Here is an 18,656-nt window from a genome sequence, read left to right as displayed (position 1 = left end):
GGCCATCTGGTTGCTTTGACACAATTTTGCATACTCCGTCGATTGGCCACCGCTGCGATCTTGGAGGTCTCCCAAATCAGGGTTTGTCAGGGCCAGCCCTGATAGTCTATATCGTACCATATTATCGCATACAATAATACCCCGTATCCGTCTCCTTTAATGCCAAGGTTCCGCCAAAACTCTCCGCCGATTGCGCCATTCCGCCGAGAAACTCGTCACCTCTTTCATTAGGTAGGTTGTCTGACTCTCACGGGGACTTCTTCTCCCTCCCCTCCATCCCCTCTTCAACTTCTCTTCGATGCTCTTACAAACTCAACATGCCCCTTTCCGCCTATTCCAACATCCTCTCCTCCCTCCGCTCACTCAGCGCCCACTGGCGCCGAACCCTCCCCTCTCCTTCTCCCTCCACCACCCCTTTCCCCACTAACCCCTCCGCTTCTGCCTCTCTAAAAGCCCGCCTCCTCGACACACTCCCCCAAACATGGGATCTCGGCCTCACAGCCTTCGGTGGACCCCCCGTGCACTTCCAGATCCTGCACGCGCGGTTTGTGGAAAGGGAGAAGTGGGTTGATGAGGAGACGGTACGTTCTCTTCCAACTGAGCCCCTTCCCCTCCACACCATAAAACTAGAGCCGGAGGCTAATGCGGACGGGTGTATAGTACCAAGAACTCTTCGCAATCTGCCAGGGCCTGCCCGGGCCAGCAAGCACGAAGATGCTCTTCTGTTTGGCGTTGCTACGGGGTGGGTCTGTTCCGGCCGTTGTGGTGTTTGGGTTTTGGTGGTGGGTACCTCCTTCCCGCTCGTCATTCTCAATTATCGAAATATAAGTTAACCCGATGGAAATTGCGGCCAGCCTCCCCGGCGCCCTAGGAATGTACTTCCTCTCGTTGGGCGTGCAACACATAAACGAGACTCTCCCGTCCGCTGTGTACGCATTATTATCAGGACTGAATGCGTCAACAGTCGGCATTATCGCGCTTGCAGCCGTACAACTAGCCGAAAAGGCGATACGAGATAAGATCTCGCGAATCCTAGTTATCTTTGGAGCCTGTGCGGGCCTGTTGTATAACACGCTGTGGTATTTCCCGCTCCTTATGGTTTTGGGCGGGTTGGGGACGGTCTTTTGGGATGGGTGGGGGGGTAGATGGGTTAGGGCTGTAAGAAGAAGGTGGAGATCTCGTAGGAATGGGAACGGGGCTCATGGCCCGGCGGATGGGGGCGAAGGTGGGGATATCGAAAGGGTTGGTGCGCGAACTGAGGCAGAAGCAGAGGCAGAGAGTGTGCGAATGAGAAGGCCAAGAGCGTCCATCGATGCTGTCTCTGCCCATCCAGCAGCAGCAGCATCAACATCAACAGAAGCAGGCAATACGTCCGAAACCCAGGTCTCTCTGAACCAGAACCAAAACCAAAATCACATCATCCGCGTGCGCATCGGCATCACGATCTTGATCCTCTTCTTCGGTACGTCCTCCACCACATCCTTCTCTACCCCTTACCCCCTACCCCCAAGCCATCCAATACCATACTAAATAACTCCAAACAAATAGCCTCCTTCATAACCCTCCTAACAATCCGCGCCCGCCTCTCGAACCCCCCATTACCTCTCTCCCTCTTCAGCAACCTCTACCTCGCCGGCACGGTAATCTTCGGCGGCGGGCCCGTCGTAATCCCGCTGTTACGCAGCTACGTCGTCGATCCCGGTTGGGTCTCAAGCAGAGACTTTCTGATCGGGTTAGCCTTAATCCAGTCGTTCCCAGGGCCGAATTTCAATTTTGCGGTTTTCTTGGGCGCACTCACGCTTTCTAACAGCGACTCTTCCACATCAAACTCGAATCCCGCGGCAAGGGGCGTTCTTGGAGCAATTTTAGCAGGGCTGGCAATCTTCACGCCCGGCTTAACCCTCGCTGTATCCGTGCAGAGTTTCTGGCGTGTCCTGCGGAGGAGGATGTATGTGCTGCACTTCCTGCGGGGCGTTAATGCCGCTGCCGTCGGGCTGGTCTTCACGGCTGTTTACCGGCTTTGGGAGATTGGGTATCTTGTTCCTGGGGGGGCGGGTGGGGAGGGGATTAGTCTGGCGAGCGAGCCGTGGTGGGTTGTTGTTGCGGCGGTTAGTTTTAGTAGTGCAAGGTGGTTTGGGGTTCCACCTGCGCTGGCGATTCTGGGGGGTGCGGTGTTGGGGGTTGTCTGGTGGGGGGTTGTCAGGGTTGATTCGTAGGTAGCTCCGTCTTGATGAACCTGGAGGACTTGTATGCTAGTTACGCAAATGGTTTGGAAAGAAGGCTAGCGATAGGACTACATTCAATTCATGGAGCGCGTTTAGGTGGCTAAGGAGTAAGTACGCTTTGCTTATGGTCATAACTTGATATCAATGAGACATAGCCCTGTGCGTAAGAGACAATTGTCCTGTGGTTGGTCGAAGAGATTGGAAAGAAGACTATTCAGACGAAACTTGGGATAGAGGTCTGAATTGGAAAGTGCAGGAAGCAATGGACCATCTCGATCTTGACCGGGTTCATCTCAGCGAGCTCGTGCCCTAGCCATCCCTGTTATCCAGCCCAGTCAACCTATCAACCTCAACACTATACTTCGCAAACGGACTCCGCTCTCTCATGCTCCGGCCAACCTTATAGAAGACAAAAGGCACCGCACAGAATACCGTGCCCACAGCAGCAACCACATACCCTGGAACAACACTGTGGGTTTCCGTAAAGAGCACGTGTCCGATCAGCGGCGCGATACCAGCGACAATAGCCCTAACAAATGCAAGGCCCGCAAAGGCAGAAGCTGCGTAAACAGTGTACGTATCAGTAAGATACCCACTCAGCGTATACGCAATCTCGTTTACCCCAAAGCCGATGGGGATTAGGGCTGCTGTTGGGAGGAGTGGGTGCGAGCTGCTCATGGCCGGTGGAGACGTGGCGTAGAACCACCAGAGACCGGCAGCGAGCGCAATAGTTCCGTAGGTGAAGCCGAATATCTTATCCTCAGGTTCGACACATATCTTTTTTTCGCGCTTCGCTCTCAGCGCCTTGACCTCCCAGATATGAGGGACAGCGTCGAGGAGGACGCCGATGATGAGTGCGAGGAATGGCCATGATGCTTCAGTGCGAGAGAGCCCTAGCTCTGTGAATGCCGCTGTTAGAGACTCCGTAAACAGGTATATGATGCCCCAGGAGACAGCGCTAATGCTAGAGATGATAACCAAGACTGGCTCTGTGACCATCATGACTGTGGATCGGACCAAGACAATGTCGAGGAAGACCCGGAATGTGGGGAACGGGTCTGATGTGTGGTACATCAGCTCTGCCTCGGGATACTGGGCTCGTAGGACCGTGACTTTTCGCGAGAGAAGCTTGCTCGGGCGGCTCTCTCGGATACCTAGCAGGAGCACGTTGCAGGCTGCTGTGCTGATTGCCGCGCTGTAGAAGATCCAGCGCCTATCTATTGTTAGACTGTCCGGTGAGGGCTTGACAGGGTCACCCACCAGCTAGCGGCCTCCATAATGCACGAAGCGTACACCGGCCCAAAAGCCAACCCGGCCGTCGCCGCAGCGTTCCATAGCAGGACAATCCAGACCCGGCGCTCGGTGTTGAACTGGTCTTCCACTGTCCCGCTCACGACGACAGAGGGCACAGCTGACGCCAGGCCGGAGAAGAATCTACCAACAAAGACAGCGCTGATGTGGGGGGCAATCCCTACAACAAGACAGGAGATGCTGAATAAGGCGCACGACAGGAGGTAGGGCATTCGGCGGCCAACGAGGTCTGATGAAGGGGGGATGACAAGACCACCAACTGCTTGACCTAGCTGATACCTGATTTCGATTGGGTCAGTTTAGCAAGTAGGACGAGATATTAAAGCTCACATCAGACTAAACGCCACTAGAAGGGTCATCTTGCTGCCGCTGAAGTCGTGCAGCGCGAGCTCAGCCGCAGCAGCCTGTAAGAATTTAGCCCACATCTATTGTCAGCAAGGGATAGAGCTCACCCCTGTCGTGCTGATTACGGTGCTAGATATTGTCAGTCGAGCGCCGAATCAGACCAAGATGTGACTTACGTATAAAATTCCAGGAAGAGGACGAGTGACGTATCATAGCTCTTCCTCATTGTCGACCAGTTTCGCGGGTGATCCCTGCTGTCTGTCCTCCATCGGATATAGCCAGACTCGGTGTCTTTCTCCAAGCCATAGCGGCTTATCTGGTCACTTGTCAACACAGCATTACCAGGAAGGCTGTCCGCCGTAGTGGAGGCGATGCTCTCTTGACCCCCTGTAGCGAGGGCACATTGCAACTCAGCTAGATTCCTCCAGTGCAAGGACTTAGACTCACAGATTCGGAATTTCGAACGAGAGACTAAAGAAGGACTATGGTGTCTTTCTTTGCTGTCACCGATTTCTTGCATCCTCACGGCATGAACCTTGCCGACCGAACTGGTGGACTCTGCATGAATCATGGCTACAGACATCCAAAGAACACAGCTCTTTCAACACAAGATTAGCAGCCTTCCCGAAATGTGAAGCGCCAGAGTTGAAGTTAAGCACGTTCTGAGAGAGCGATGGTTGGATACTAGAATTCCTTCAGGAGGTTGGACCTGGCTGCTCCGGTCAGCTTGTTTCTGCGGAGTTCTCCCCTGTCAGCGTACATGTGACAAACACCAGGCCTTCTTCTCCGCATTTATAAATCATCAGACCTCTCAGGCTCAGAGGATTTCGACAGATAACGGCTGACAGGATGCCTGGTTTATATTCATTCAGGCTGCTCTCGGGGTTCCGAGTCATGAAACTCTGCTGCGCCAAGGTCCAGATGCGACCGGGCAACGACAGCGTAAGCAAAGCTGCACTGGGCTGGATTGACCAAGACTAGGAGCCCCTGCACAAGGACAGGATACAGTGTTTTGATTGGCTGCGCCGTGGACATAGTTCTGCGGGAAACCCTTGGCAGGTGAGAAGCTGAATTGGCCATAAGCTGACGGAGCTTGGCCACTCTTAGAAATCTATTCATGAGCAGGCATTCGCAACTCCCCTTGCATTAATATTAGCCTGGATGATGCCATTACAGATCAATGCGGTCGCTTTTGCAATTTGGTGACGTAGCGAACGAAAGGTGAGAAGGTTCAGCCCTCAGAATTTCATATCCGCCAGAGCGGCCCAGGACAGATAAAAGAGGAGAAATAGTTGCATCCTTGGATAGTTTAGAGAAAGCTGATTGAAATATCAATAAGAATGCCTCAGACCTTGGAAAGCGCTCTGCAGACGGATATGCAAGACATTGCATGGGGGACAGTGCACCGCGCAAAGGCGGATTTTCGCAGTAAGCATCGCACAGGTTCACTTGCAACCAGTCACTGATTGTGCAAGGCGATGTTATCACGACGCCGTCTATCGGTATGCTTGCTGCCATGGCCGGTGCAAGCCTTGGAGACGACGTCTTCCAAGAAGATGAAACGACAAACGAGTTCCAGTCTTTCATGGCGTCCCAATGCGGTGTTGAAGCCGGAGCGTTTGTCATTTCAGGGACTATGGCGAATCAGTTGGCCATTCGGACCTTGTTGACGCAGCCTCCTTGTGGCGTACTGGTTGATGCCCGAGCTCATGTCATCCATTTCGAAGGAGGTGGACTCGGCATGAGTGGTGCCTCTATCCAAACAGTCCGACCATCGAACGGGCGGCACATGGCGCTTGAAGACATAGTCTCCCGAGCCCTCGTCACCGATGATGTCCACAAATGTCCGACGAAAGTCATCAGTATTGAGAACACCGCGGGCGGGAGTGTCGTTCCTGTCGAAGAGCTACGCCGCATCAGCGAGTGGGCTCACAACAACGACATCATGGTCCACATGGACGGCGCTCGCCTCTGGGAAGCTGTCGCGGCTGGAGGAGGGAGTTTGCCTGATTACTGCAGGCTCTGCGACCTGGTCTCCCTCGACTTCAGCAAGAATCTCGGTGCTCCCATGGGTGCAATGGTGCTCGGTCCTACCCAGCTCATAAAACAACTCCGTCGAGTTCGCAAGAGTCTCGGTGGTGCGATGCGACAGTCGGGGCCGTTGGCGGCAGCAGCGCAGTTCGCCGTGTTGGAGCAGTTCGGTGTTGGTCCGTGGGGAAGTCGAGACAAGCTGCGTTCCGTACATGAGCTGGCGAAGCAGGTCGGGCAGTTGTGGGTGGATCTTGGAGGAGAATTGCTGCGCGAGGTCGAAACGAACCAAGTGTGGGTAGATCTAGGAAGGGCAGGCATGACGATCGAGCGATGGAACGAGCTTGGACGAAAGCATGGGATCAAGCTAGACGGGAAGCGGATTGTCTTGCATCATCAGATCTCAGGCGATGCGGTCGCAAAGCTCGGGAATGTATTTAGCGAAGCACTGAGAGTGCGCGCGAGTTTGTAGAGATCGAACAACCAGCAGAGGAAAAATAGTCCGCTCCTGATGATCGCTCGGGTCATATATTTCATAATAACCTGAAGAGGAAGGAAGCGCCGCTGTAGGCCAGGTCGGGATGCAGATGAGTTGCAGAAGCGGAGGAGAATTCGCTGGAGGTGAGGTGGTGGAAGGGAGATGGTCAAGTAGACGTACACCCTTCCCCGCACAGCAAAATCACCCGAATAGGAAAGAGGCGCCGCTTGCCAAACACGAAGGATTTCAACGTCAAGTATGAGGACGCTGTCGGGAATAGACATAAATACAAGAAAGCATGCTCTCTGATTCCAAATCATCAACTCGACAATCATCTATTATCTTTACATTCTTGGACCCCTCTGTCTATCGAAACTCTATCACAATGCCCCTCAACATCGCCGTCATCGGTCTCGGCCGCATGGTACCCTCCAACTCCTCCAGCCATCCCTTTCCCATATCCATCCCACTAACACCCACCCAACAACCAGGGCAAACGCCACGTCCACACCCTCCTCTACCGCGTCCCGCGCGCCAAAGTCGTCGCCATCTGCACCACCGAACCCTCCGAGATCGAATGGGCCCAAACAAACCCCGAGTACACTGAATTTAACATTGCCGTCTACGACGACTATGATAAGATGCTTGCGTCCCAGACCAACTTGCAAGCCGTCTGGGTGTCGACCAGCACAGACGTGCACGCCATTCAGTCGCTGAAGGCCATTGAGAAGGGATTGCATGTGTTGTGCGAGAAGCCGATTAGTACGGATTTGGATGAGGTACCCATCCCTTTCCTAACTTTTTTTTTATGGGTATGGATATGGAAGCTAACATTGTACGGGTGACAGGCCCAATCCGTCGTAACAGCCGCAAAGTCCCACCCCGAGCTAAAAGTAATGGCCGGCTTCTCACGACGCTTCGACGCCTCGTACCGGGACGCCGCGGAGAAGATCCAGAGCGGCAGTATCGGAACCCCCTTCCTCGTGCGCTCGAACACCTGCGATCTGAAGGACGAGACGGGGTTCTTCGTGCGCTACGCCGCCCGCAACGGGGGCATCTTCGTCGACTGCGCGATCCACGACATTGATCTGACGCTGTGGTACATGGACAGCCCGATCCCAAAGGCGTGCTGGGCTGCCGGCTCGCTCCAAGCACACCCAGAACTAGCGGAGAACGGAGACGTCGATAACGCCGTTGGCATTGTGGAGTTCTGGGGCGGCAAGATCGCGTACTTTTATTGCAGTCGTACGCAGGCGCATGGGCATGATGTGCTGACTGAGATTACGGGGACGGAGGGAAAAGTCCTGGTGAATGTTATTCCCAGGGCGAATAATGTGGTGCTCGCGGATAAGGGGGGGTTGAGGCATGAAGTGCAGCCGGAGTATTGGCAGCGATTTGAGCATGCGTTTGCGACGGAGGCGAATGAGTTTGTAGATGCTGTGTTGAGTGATAAGAAGGTGCCGGTGGAGTTGGAGACGGGGATTACGGTTATGAAGATTGGGCAGGCGTTGCAGACTGCTTTGCTTAGTGGGGAGGTTGTCAGGTTTGATGGGAAGGGGGAAAGGGTGAATTAGGTGGAATTTGGATTGTTGGTTGAGAGTTAGGAATAGCCGGATGTTGTTTTAGAGTATTTACAATTGGATTTTGGGATGGAATGCAGACATCACATACTTAGATGACCGAAACAAATATAAGAGCATTTTTGGGAAAGCCCGGACTGTATAGAGCAAAAGCTCATGAACGCCAATTTGACTCTATTGACAAATCCCAGCCAATATGGTGAAGAATCAGCTAAACGAATCCAACCATTAGTCTTTAGGCATCAGTCTAGTCCTCTCTTATTGAGAGGCTTTCGTGTGTGTGCCTCCCTCTGGGAGAGCCTCCGCATCTTGTTGTCAAGGTAGGGTTCAGGAGGACCTCTTGCCCTCGTTTCTCCCTGTGATTGAACGCTATTCATGCCCTTGACATAGGCATAACGCTGTCCCATTTTTGGGTATTCTCGTCGCGTATTTGTATCCCGATGGTTAGCGCTTCGATCCTGTTCCATCCGCGATATACTTGTACACCAACCGCGCCAGCACATATTGACCCTTCTTGTTCGCGACAAGGACCCGTCGGGTATGATACCGCTCGCCAGCGATTACTTCAAAGCCCCAGATCTGTAGAGATTTATATAAGTTGGTATACTTCGTCAAGACTCCAATCATAAAATAATGTCTTACCTGCTCCGCCGTCCACCCATTACCACCATTGAGATTCCTCACAAACGTATGGACCCAAATATTCTGCTTAGGCTCCTGCTCTGTTTCCTTCTCGTCTCCGACCACGTGCGGAGAAACATCCCACTCGGTCTCGCTCCCATGCTCGTTGATTTCTCCTCGCAGAAACCTCCCAGCCCGGAGGTCGCCCACCTCAGTCTGCATGTTGACGTTTGGATATTCCCTGCCCTGGTCGTCCTTACTCCCATGAAGAAACTCGCTCCGTTCTTGGCACAGGCCGAATAGGAAATCATTTTTCTCAAACGCTGACCAGTCCATCTTCCTTGTCTCTGTCGACGCTGCCATCCCCCCGGTCCCCGTTGGTGTCACGTTGACGGTAATAACTGTTTGTGCCGGATCTAGGTTCGACTTGGTGATCATTTCGATGCGTACGCCGGCTAGGCAGATCATTTTGCGAAGGGGCCAGCTGAGGCCTTGCTATGAACGTTGTCAGCCAAGGCGTCAAAGTAAGGAACCGAGAATGAGTGGAGTACAAGTTTCAGGATGCCTTCGAGGTCGGAACAGAGGCTTTTGTCCTGCAATGAAAGGGGACTACTGTTAGCTGATGGATTGACAAACATGGAGGCCAGACACCTACCATCGCCCACCGGCCAGCAAATTGATCCGCCATCGCGTCAAGAAATCCCGAGATGTTGTTCGAATGTCAACTCCTTGGTTTCTCCTCCCTCTTACTAGCCAAATCCTCGTTAAAACCGTCCAAGATAAACCGGGAAGGTGAGGTGGGCGTCATATGCAAACAAATAGGGCGGTTCTCGGAGTATACAAGCTCCCGCAAAAAGCAAGCTTGTGATCCCCATCGCTAGGTAGGCGGGACGCCAACCGCCGATGGTGTCTCCCGAGCCACTGGCTACGCGGTAGATCGGAGAATGATAATTCTATGGCTGTTAAATACTCCGCCAGACTTGTTCCTAGACCGCACTTGGGCTCGAGATCGGACAGTCTCTAGGGGTTTTCTCACGTGTCTAGACTTGTAGATACTCCCCTGTTTGAGTGGCACAATCCTGTTCAGGTTGTTCCCCAATGGCTAGGCTTGTGTCTCAACTATATGCTGGAGCCCGCTTGGCGCGTACATGTACGCCGACTGTGGTACGAGGCGCCAACGGTCGGCTGCATGCAAGGTACCGGGTTCAATAGCAGCTGCTGTTCAGATAGGCCGGTGCCTAAAGATGAACATCAGCGTCAATAGTGCAATATCCCGCGAGTTTAGGAAGATGCTCTAGAGCTCCGAGGGGTATGACGCGCCGTCTAACCCGCAATACGACGATGACTGCTGAAGCCAACGGTCGGATTCTCGAAGCTAGAGGGCCAGGGATGCTCTTCGCTTTCGTCTTGTCTTGCGCATCGGCAGCGAAGAGTGCAAGGGACAACTCCTGCTAGTGTCTGTCATTTCTACCGTTCAACTGTCTGAAGAAGAGTCCGAGGAAGTCCCTAGTTAGCCTTGCAGTAGGTAGTCCGTTCTGAACCAGCGCTTACCTTCCGACGTCAATCTCGCAGGTGAATCGGGAAACTGTAGGGCCAGCCGGACCCAGGACTGCCTGATGACAATGACATTCGAATCCATGAAGTTGTCACTCTGAACCGCTTTAAGCCTCAATTAGCGATGATGAGAAAGGGTCCTGCTTGGGGCGTTTTCCGCAGTCGCCAATGGCACCTCTCCACGTCCTGGCGCTAAGCCGTCGAGCGGGGGCTCTGTACCTTGGCGGCTGAACCAGTAGACTCTCGCAATGCTGTTTCTGTAAATCTTTTGCAGAGGGGCTATCAGAGACTAAGGTTGGGTTGAGCCATTAGCTAGTTTTGAGCAGAAGGTTGTGCGGTTGTACCATGGCGCCTGCCTCGTCGTTCCTGTCTGCCTTGAGTTTCAGGCACCGAAAGTCGAAGAGGCGGGGTAACTCCGAGGCGCTCTCGCCTTCTCCCTCTCTCACGTCAACCCCTCTCCCTCAGGATTCAACCTCAGACGATTCCATTACAGCTGCGACGCTATGGGACAAGGCATATGACAACCTCAAAGCAGAAGATGGCCAGTTGGTCGACGCCTACGAACGGGTCCTCTCCCGCGAGCTCGGGCCTACCTCCGCGGAAGACAATGCCATTGAGAAAGTCGATCATGGTCGGCGACATGCTCAAATGGAACAGCTCGTCAATCTGGGTATGGAGAAGACCGGAAACAAGCTGAAGATGGAGAAGACATTGCAGGGTGCTCAAGCGCTGAACAACCTCATCGGCCCCGCACTGCAGCCCGTTCCCCAGGCCGCCCTTGCCTGGACTGCCGTTTCTTTTGCGCTGCAGGTTCGTTCATGAAGCATCGCTTAACTTGTCCCTCGCTGACAAGCAGATCGTCGTCAATCCGACTACAGAAACGAGAGCGAATCGCGAAGGCGTCGGTTATGTCGCTGCCCGGATGCAATGGTACGGCGAGCTATCGCAGCTGCTACTCCGAGAAAACACGGTGGATCGAGGCCTGTCTTCGAACTTACGATCGGCTCTGGAAGGTCGCGTCGTTGATCTTTACGAGCTCCTTTTATCTTTCCTGATGAAGAGCGTCTGTTCCTACCACCGGAACCGACTCGTCAATTACCTCCAAGACACGATCAAACTCAACGACTGGGAGGGGGCACTGAAAGGAATACAAGATGCTGAAGGGATGGTACAACGCGATATTGATCAGTACAATACCCAGCAGATGAGAGGTCATCTGGAGACGCTGGTCAATGTCGCTCAGGATCAGCAGGTCCGCCTTCTTTCCAACATCCACGACGCAGTTCAGGACCAATTGGAGCTCAAGAAAGACGATGCCGATAATCAGTTGCTAAGACAAGTTTGCTTGACCGACCCGCTTGACGACATGGGTCGGATCGAGCAGAGCAAGGACAAGTTGCTCGAAGGCTCCTGCCGATGGATCCTTGACCGCGAGGACTTTCAAGATTGGAGAGATGCGACTGGGAAATCCTTGTACTGGATCAAAGGCGAGCCTGGAAAGGGTAAGACAATGCTTATGATCGGGATTATCAGAGACATGTTGCCGACGGCCCCGAGCAATGCCTTGACGTCGTTCTTTTTCTGTCAGAACGCTGATCCAAACTTGAATAGCGCTACTGCTGTTCTACGCGGCCTCATCTACCAGCTCGCGTCTCAGAGTAGACCACTCATAGTCTATCTTCGCAAGGCCTATAAACTTCGGGGGAATGCCTTGTTTGAAGACGACAATGCATTTTTCGCCATGTCTAACATCCTCGCCCGGATGCTCAACGACCAGAATTGTCCAAAAATCTATATATTCATCGACGCATTGGATGAGTGCGAGGCGAATCTGGATCTTTTGCTTGGCTTTTTGACGGACCGTGCCTCACCACGTCTGAAAGTTCTCGTTTCCAGCCGTTCAAAACCCGAGATCAAAACCCTCCTGGCTGTCGAACCCCTTCATACTGAGCTAGACCTCGGTGTGGATACTGAGAAGGAGGTTGAAAACGTCGTCGCAGCATACATTGATTCTGAGGTTGAAGACCTAGCAAGACGCAAGAGGTATCGCGATGAGCTAAAGGCACAGGTCAAAGAGTACTTGCACTGTCATGCCGATGGCACCTTTCTTTGGGTTTCTTTGGTCTGCAAGACTTTGCGCAAGACTCTCCTTTGGAAGACATTATCCGTGCTACAATCGTTCCCCTCGGGCCTGAAGGGTTTGTACGAGCGAATGATGGAGGATGTGTTTGACATCGGCAAGGCGTCGCCGGAGACGTTTCAGCACTGCTGTCAAGTTCTGTCTGTCATCACGGTTGCGCAGCGACCTCTACATATTACCGAACTTGCGATCGTTGCTGATCTTCCACAAGAGCTCGGTGAGGATGTAGCGTACCTCGAGGAGATTGTGGACCATTGCGGCAGTTTTCTCGCCATCCGTGACGGAATCATCAACTTCATTCATCAGTCCGCAAAAGAGTTCATTCTCCCTATTCAGCTCGAGCAACGCTTTCCCCACAGCCCTGTCTACACTCAATCGAGAATCGCTCTTCGAGCCCTGGACACCATGTCCGCCACCCTGCACCAAGACCTATGGGGTCTGGGTGACCCGGTCTGCGAGATCGCCGAGATTGAGCCACCGCAACCGGATCCACTCCACCATATTCGATACTTTTGCGAGTACTGGATCGACCACGTTTGCAATCTTGACCTACATGGCCAGCAGGAGGTGGGTTTTCACGACAACGGCGCGGTGTATAGCTTCCTGCGGCAGCATCTTCTTCATTGGATTGAGGCTCTCAGTCTCTGGGGGATTCTGCAAGTGGCATCGAGCGCGATGAGAAAACTGCAGCTCGCTTTGAAGGTGCGTCCGAGGATTACACTGTTGCTTGGCACTAATTTCATACAGGAACATTCGAATAATGTTGATAATCTTCGTCTTCTCATCCAAGATGCGCGCCATTTTCTGGACTATCACAACAACGTCATTTGGCAAACGCCCTTGCAGGTATATAGCTATGCTTTGGTGTTCAGCCCCACATCAAGCGTGGTCCGGTCACTCTTCCAAGATCAAATACCTGCGTGGATACGAAAGGCTCCAGTTATGAACACGTATTGGCAGCTGCACTTACACAACATATATGGCGTGACGTGGGAACCATCAGCGATTGCGTTTCATCCTGACGGTAGTCTCATAACTGGCGGGCATGCTGCGGGAACAATCGAGATATGCAACGCAAGCACCAGAACGATTGAACGTGTCGTCAAAGGTCATAAAAGACATGTTGGGAGCCTAGCACTGTCAGCAGATGGATCACTGCTCGCTAGCACTGCGCACAATCGTTATATCCAGATATGGAATGTTTCTGATTGGTCAGTGGTGCAAACTTGGAGAGGTAGGGGGTATCACAAGTACTACTCGATGCTCCAGTTCTCCCCGGACGGGAAAATATTACTATCTGCGGCTAATGGCCGCACAATATTCATGTGGGATGTGGATACCGGAGCCATTCAGAAGACAATCGGCTTCGCCGGCCACGCGGTGTTCTTGGAAAATACCCGGATTGCCTTGGCAGCCACGTCCGATTCGATTCGGATTTGGAATCCCGACACCGGAGTCGTTCAGCGGGAATGGACGCTCGACGTTGGACAGGTGCGGTCACTGTTGGCTCTGACGGACGGCAAGAGCATTGTTGTCGGGGGAGACACGGCGCTGCAGATCTGGAACGCGGCAACGGGACAGCTCCTGCGGACGCTGGCAAGTCATACCTCCGACCACGCAATCACCAAAATGGCTCTTTTCCCAGGCGGGGATCGTCTCGTAACAGGGTCTGACAATCACGAGGTTCAGATCTGGGACATGGAGTCCGGCTCCCGGGAGGAGAAAATTTTCACCGCAGTGCAGATAAAATGTCTATCCGTCTCGAGTGCCAGCGATAAGGTGGCAATTGTCGTCTCCAACGCGTTACAGCTATGGGACACCTCTATAAAGATTTCCGACGCGGAGCTCGCCAGGCACACGAGTAAGATCAATTTGCTTGAGATCTCTCCGTGTCGCACATGGCTCGTATCTGGGACGGAGGACGGTACAATTGGAATATGGTCCAGAGCAACAGGGGCTCTCATACGTGAGATAAAGGGACATGCCTCTACGATCAACTCCCTACTGATATCCAGTGACGGCAAATTTACCATATCCTCGTCCACTGACAGTACTATTCGGATCTGGGATACAACAACATGGACCGCGGTGCATGTGCTTGCCGATCAAGAGGAGGCTGTAAAGGCAGAAGCATTTTCCCCCGACGGAACCAGACTCCTTTCAATGCAGGAGAAAGCCACAGCCCCCACGGTGTGCATTTGGAACGTAGCGACGGGCCAATTGGAGATACGCGTCGAGTCCTGTAGGTCGCCTAGGTGGACTTGGGCAAAAGACGGCTGCCTTTTCGCTTGCCACCTTGGGAATACCGATGGCACGATCGAGATCTGGGACATCGACACACCTAAAAGTCAACCATGGAAGTCCCTCAAGACCGGCGTATCATATACCTACGGCATTGCGATCTCCCACGACGCGGCGTATCTGGCCGCTGAATTTGACGAGGATGTACGAGTCTATTCCCTTGAAGCTGCAACTACACCTCCGTCCGTACCAATATCGGCCTCCGAAACTGAACCCAAGGATATCTTAAAAAACGAACTCGCGACTCCCTTGATCACCATCGAATGGCATCACGACAGCAGCTCATATGACTACACACGATTCAGCCCAGACACGGCTACACTGACGACCAGTCACGGTGAATACGCCCTCGACTGGTCGCAGGATCCACCGACGGCCCACCTGACAACCCCACGTGTAGAACGGGACGATGCGGATGGTTATGGGACTTGGGGGTTTGGGATAACATGGGGTGGGACTGAAGTGATGAAACTGCCCACGGCCTGCAGGAGCCCACACCTGGCCTTGGAGGATTTCATTGCTGTCCCGCATGATGGTAGAGTCATCATGTTCGAGCTCGACAAAGACGCTCCTCCTCGGTACTCGACTCCAACAGTCACTAGAAAACCTCGGCCTGAACTTGAACCGCATCCCGGAGGTTGTCATCCAATGTAGACTTGCAACAATTTGGGACTCATTCAGAAATTGTATATCCCGAGGACATTTGTAGTAAAAGGTCGTATACAGTTTCCCTATATATCACAGCGAATATATATAACCGACAGAAACATGTACCAACAGCTTATTCGCCCTTTTCTCTGCCATTCCCACATCGCATTATACCAGCTAACGATCCACATACCTCAAACATACCCTAGAAACACCGGGAGAGGTACAAATCCATCCTGATGGTGCGGATCATGTTCGGGTTGGATTCGGGTTAATTGACGACCCGCGCCAAGACCTTCCGAAAAGAGTAATGCTTGGCACACATTGCGACGGCCGAACAGCGAAGGCTTTCGGACCCCGATCGGCGTTCGGTCGGACTCCAAGATCTCATCATCTCGGTCCTCGAATCAGGTGAAGTCTACGGAGTAGACTCGGGGAGCGAAGTGCGATCGTTTCGGACACCGAAGACTAAGGTTCGGAACCCGAAATGGCGGATAGAATTAGGCTCATGCCTAAAAGTTTAAGCAGTTTAGACACTTCACACTACACGGTTGGGATGAGGTCCGCCCCCGGGCAGCGAGGACGATAGCGAGCGCAAAGAGCAATCAGTTTCCTGGTCGGACCCCGAAGATTAAGGTTGGGAATCCGAATTATCAAGTGGAAATCAGAAAGCATACGAGTAGAGGTTCTGTTCAGATATTGTAGAGTTGGATATGCGGTAGTAGCTACGGTACCCGTTCGCACCCCGTTCGCCTGGAGCCCGGTCGGACCCCGAAATCCCAAGTATAGCTATGACTCGGGCTACGAGGGAGCAAAGGACAATTCACGTTGTTCGCTGCCTGGTTAGACTCCGTTCGCTGCCCGTCTGCTGACCGATTGAACCCCGGTCACACCCCGGTCGGACTCCAAACGCAAACCTTTGGCCTCCGAAATTACAGATAGCAGTCCGACATAGTTACGTAGTGATGCCTTGACCCGGGCAGCGACTCGGGCTGCGACGGAGTGAAGATGCGATTGCAAACTGTTCGGGCACCTACCATTCGGAGCCCGTTCCATTCGGAGCCCGAGAACGCTCGCCGGGAGATTTGAAGTATGTAGAGAGGGAAGTTAGGTAGGGTTGTGATTGAAGCTCTACTCCTGCCTAGTCCGTCTAGAACGGGGATCCGTCACAGATGGGCTGTTCGCTAGATACCGTGAACTCGCGCCTGAAATCCAATAATCCCTTGACGCGACACCCTGGTCGACTCTGTTTCCTCATCGAGCAGTGGATAAAGTCGGCAGTGACAACAACTATGGGACCCCGAGGTCTTCGCAAACAGTCGGGGATCAATCTTCGGGAGGAAAGTCAACGGAGATGGATAAGCATCGGTGCCCGTTACGGACACCGAGCTCGGACACCGAGCTCGGAGGCCAGCCGGGTTAGCTACACGATTGTGCTAAGTAGGGTTTCAACTAGAGTCTTTCTATCCAACCAATGCCTATTCAACAGTGAAACAATATTTTTCATGATCATATACTCTTACTCCACAACAACAACCCCCTACAACATCCTCCCTACTCACTCCTCATCCGAACCCGAACCTCAAAACCTCCCTCCATCTCTCCGATCCCCGGAGAGATCACACTAACGCTCTTCCTCTTTTCAACGGGCTCAAACTCAAACATGGCAAGCAGGGTCGTTACGCTCTTCAGGATATTCGTCATAGCCAGGTTCCGCCCTATGCACATGCGGTGCCCGACGCTGAAGGGAATCAAATACCGCCCCTTCTCCTTGTTATAGGACTCATCGAGCCATTTTTCGGGAGTGTATGTTTCGTGATCGGATCCGAAGATCGAAGAGTTGTGGTGTAGGACGTAGTTTGATATGCAGATGTTTGTCTGCTCACCCAAATCAGTATTTCTGCACTCCAAGTAAAGGCAATTAGCGTAGGAAAAGGTAACGTACACCCCGCGGAATATGATGCTCGCCGATCTCGAGACTACTGGCGTATCTAACCTTGCGCTAAAGCGGCATCGTGAAGACAGGGTTTACGCGGAAGTTCTCGCGGACGCAGGCCATTGTATACTTTAGCGAGGACTCGAGTCCGGCGATGGGGTAGGATGTTTGGCCTTCGCGCAGTGGGCCAAGCATGCTCTTGATTTCGGCTTGGACTTTGCGCATGATGTCTGGGTTCTGGATGAGGTGCCAGAAGAGGAGCGTCATTGTTCCGGCCGTGGAGTGCGAGCCTGTGACGCTGTTGTGTGCATTAGCAGAGTTACAACCACATGGAGTAGGTCGGATTAGGGGGACATACAGCACAGCAAAAGCCTCCGAATTAATCTCCTCCTCCGACAACGCCTTTCCACTCTCCGGATCCGTAGCCTCAACCAAACTCCTCAGTAAATCCGGCCTGGTAATCTTCTCGCGGTTCTCAATCTTAAACCTCACACAGCCCGCACAGATCCCCTTTAGCTTAAGACGACTCTTCATGAGCCTCCTCATCCAGGGCACAGGACTGATCCTCGACAGGAACTTCGTCAGATCCTGGCAGGGGAGTTCGCCAATCACACCAGCCAGTAAGAGGTGGTCATTGATGGCGTGCAGTTTCTCGTCGTCTTCTGTAACCTGGACGCCGAAGGGTTTGGCGAACGCGACTTCGCCAAGAATGTCGAGGACGTAGAGGTTTAGTGCATGCTTGAGGTCGAATGTTTCGCTGGTTTGGGCGTAGCGGCGGAGTTTCGAGATCAGGATAGCCATTTGGCCTTCGATTAGTAGCTCGAGTTTCTGTACGCTGACTTGTGCGAACCCGTGGCTTAGTTGGCGCCGGCGGAGGGCGTGGATCTGTCATACTGTCAGGAAATTTTACCGACGCCAGCACATGAGGTAAAGAGGTTGGAGTAGGGCGACTTACGTCTTCATCCCTCCCGCCGAATAGGTTGGGTCGAAAGGCCGTAAAGGCATCGTAGAACTCGCTCTTGCCCATGGACCTTCCGCCCTTGTAGATGGGCGCGATGGCCTCACCTTCCCATGTGTGCAGGTGGTTGGGCCCGATCCGCACGACGGGGCCGTAGGCGTTGTGTAACTTGAGCAGTTTCTCGTGGATTGTGAGTTTGTACACGTAATAGGCTTTGTATGTGTTGGAGAGTGAAGCGAAGAGAGGGCCTGGGTAGCGAGATAGAGGGTGGAGGTGGCGCATGTAGACCACGTAAACCAGGAGAGCGAGGAAGAGAAGGGTTGTCAGAATGCTCTTGGGGCTATCCCCAAGGCATTGTACAACGACCGATAATAGAGGCATTCTGGTTGTGTTCCTCTAGCTATAGATGAGGTATCACCGATCTTGGGTAATAAAAGACCGAGATCCCCATAAAGACCCGGGATGAGGCTTTTGCGGTCTATATAAGTTCATAGCGATCTCGGCTATAAGGACCGGCTAATGGTGTGGGGT

At 53.0% G+C, this 18,656-nt stretch overlaps 7 protein-coding genes across 7 annotated transcripts; 4 read left to right on the top strand and 3 right to left on the bottom strand.

The window, feature by feature from the left end:
- Window positions 1-317: 317 nt before the first annotated feature.
- Window positions 318-2,216, top strand: BDW74DRAFT_175152 (chromate transporter-domain-containing protein; the record flags this gene model as incomplete). The annotated part of the gene is made up of 4 exons (XM_073728234.1): window positions 318-581; window positions 661-782; window positions 855-1,462; window positions 1,549-2,216. The coding sequence occupies 4 exons, from the start codon at window positions 318-320 to the stop codon at window positions 2,214-2,216; spliced, it is 1,662 nt and encodes a 553-aa protein (XP_073587196.1).
- Window positions 2,217-2,280: 64 nt separating this feature from the next.
- Window positions 2,281-4,648, bottom strand: BDW74DRAFT_147502 (uncharacterized protein). The gene is made up of 6 exons (XM_073723553.1): window positions 4,329-4,648; window positions 4,058-4,268; window positions 3,989-4,010; window positions 3,867-3,940; window positions 3,486-3,815; window positions 2,281-3,438 (listed from the first exon to the last, which is right to left on the bottom strand). Exons 1-6 carry the CDS (start codon window positions 4,462-4,464, stop codon window positions 2,535-2,537), a joined length of 1,677 nt encoding a protein of 558 aa, XP_073587195.1. The 5' UTR covers window positions 4,465-4,648; the 3' UTR covers window positions 2,281-2,534.
- A 524-nt stretch (window positions 4,649-5,172) lies between these two features.
- BDW74DRAFT_147500 (uncharacterized protein) lies at window positions 5,173-6,413 on the top strand. Its single transcript, XM_073723552.1, has 2 exons — window positions 5,173-5,309; window positions 5,357-6,413. Exons 1-2 carry the CDS (start codon window positions 5,222-5,224, stop codon window positions 6,379-6,381), a joined length of 1,113 nt encoding a protein of 370 aa, XP_073587194.1. The 5' UTR covers window positions 5,173-5,221; the 3' UTR covers window positions 6,382-6,413.
- Window positions 6,414-6,772: 359 nt separating this feature from the next.
- Window positions 6,773-7,961, top strand: BDW74DRAFT_188464 (Gfo/Idh/MocA family protein; the record flags this gene model as incomplete). Its single annotated transcript, XM_073731726.1, has 3 exons — window positions 6,773-6,811; window positions 6,879-7,166; window positions 7,236-7,961. The coding sequence occupies 3 exons, from the start codon at window positions 6,773-6,775 to the stop codon at window positions 7,959-7,961; spliced, it is 1,053 nt and encodes a 350-aa protein (XP_073587193.1).
- A 390-nt stretch (window positions 7,962-8,351) lies between these two features.
- BDW74DRAFT_101077 (uncharacterized protein) lies at window positions 8,352-9,728 on the bottom strand. The gene is made up of 4 exons (XM_073721488.1): window positions 9,244-9,728; window positions 9,140-9,181; window positions 8,610-9,083; window positions 8,352-8,546 (listed from the first exon to the last, which is right to left on the bottom strand). Exons 1-4 carry the CDS (start codon window positions 9,274-9,276, stop codon window positions 8,412-8,414), a joined length of 684 nt encoding a protein of 227 aa, XP_073587192.1. The 5' UTR covers window positions 9,277-9,728; the 3' UTR covers window positions 8,352-8,411.
- A 759-nt stretch (window positions 9,729-10,487) lies between these two features.
- On the top strand, window positions 10,488-15,237 carry BDW74DRAFT_175147 (uncharacterized protein; the record flags this gene model as incomplete). Its single annotated transcript, XM_073728233.1, has 3 exons — window positions 10,488-10,952; window positions 10,999-12,984; window positions 13,030-15,237. The coding sequence occupies 3 exons, from the start codon at window positions 10,488-10,490 to the stop codon at window positions 15,235-15,237; spliced, it is 4,659 nt and encodes a 1,552-aa protein (XP_073587191.1).
- A 1,548-nt stretch (window positions 15,238-16,785) lies between these two features.
- Window positions 16,786-18,506, bottom strand: BDW74DRAFT_175146 (uncharacterized protein; the record flags this gene model as incomplete). The annotated part of the gene is made up of 4 exons (XM_073728232.1): window positions 16,786-17,109; window positions 17,264-17,465; window positions 17,526-18,052; window positions 18,123-18,506. The coding sequence occupies 4 exons, from the start codon at window positions 18,504-18,506 to the stop codon at window positions 16,786-16,788; spliced, it is 1,437 nt and encodes a 478-aa protein (XP_073587190.1).
- Window positions 18,507-18,656: the final 150 nt, after the last annotated feature.

Source organism: Aspergillus multicolor, assembly GCF_047715735.1.
Source record: "Aspergillus multicolor strain CBS 133.54 unplaced genomic scaffold BDW74scaffold_4, whole genome shotgun sequence".
Taxonomy (NCBI): Eukaryota; Fungi; Ascomycota; class Eurotiomycetes; order Eurotiales; family Aspergillaceae; genus Aspergillus; species Aspergillus multicolor.
The sequence above is the reverse complement of the archived record's forward strand: the minus strand, read 5'-3'. Positions and strand labels throughout refer to the sequence as shown.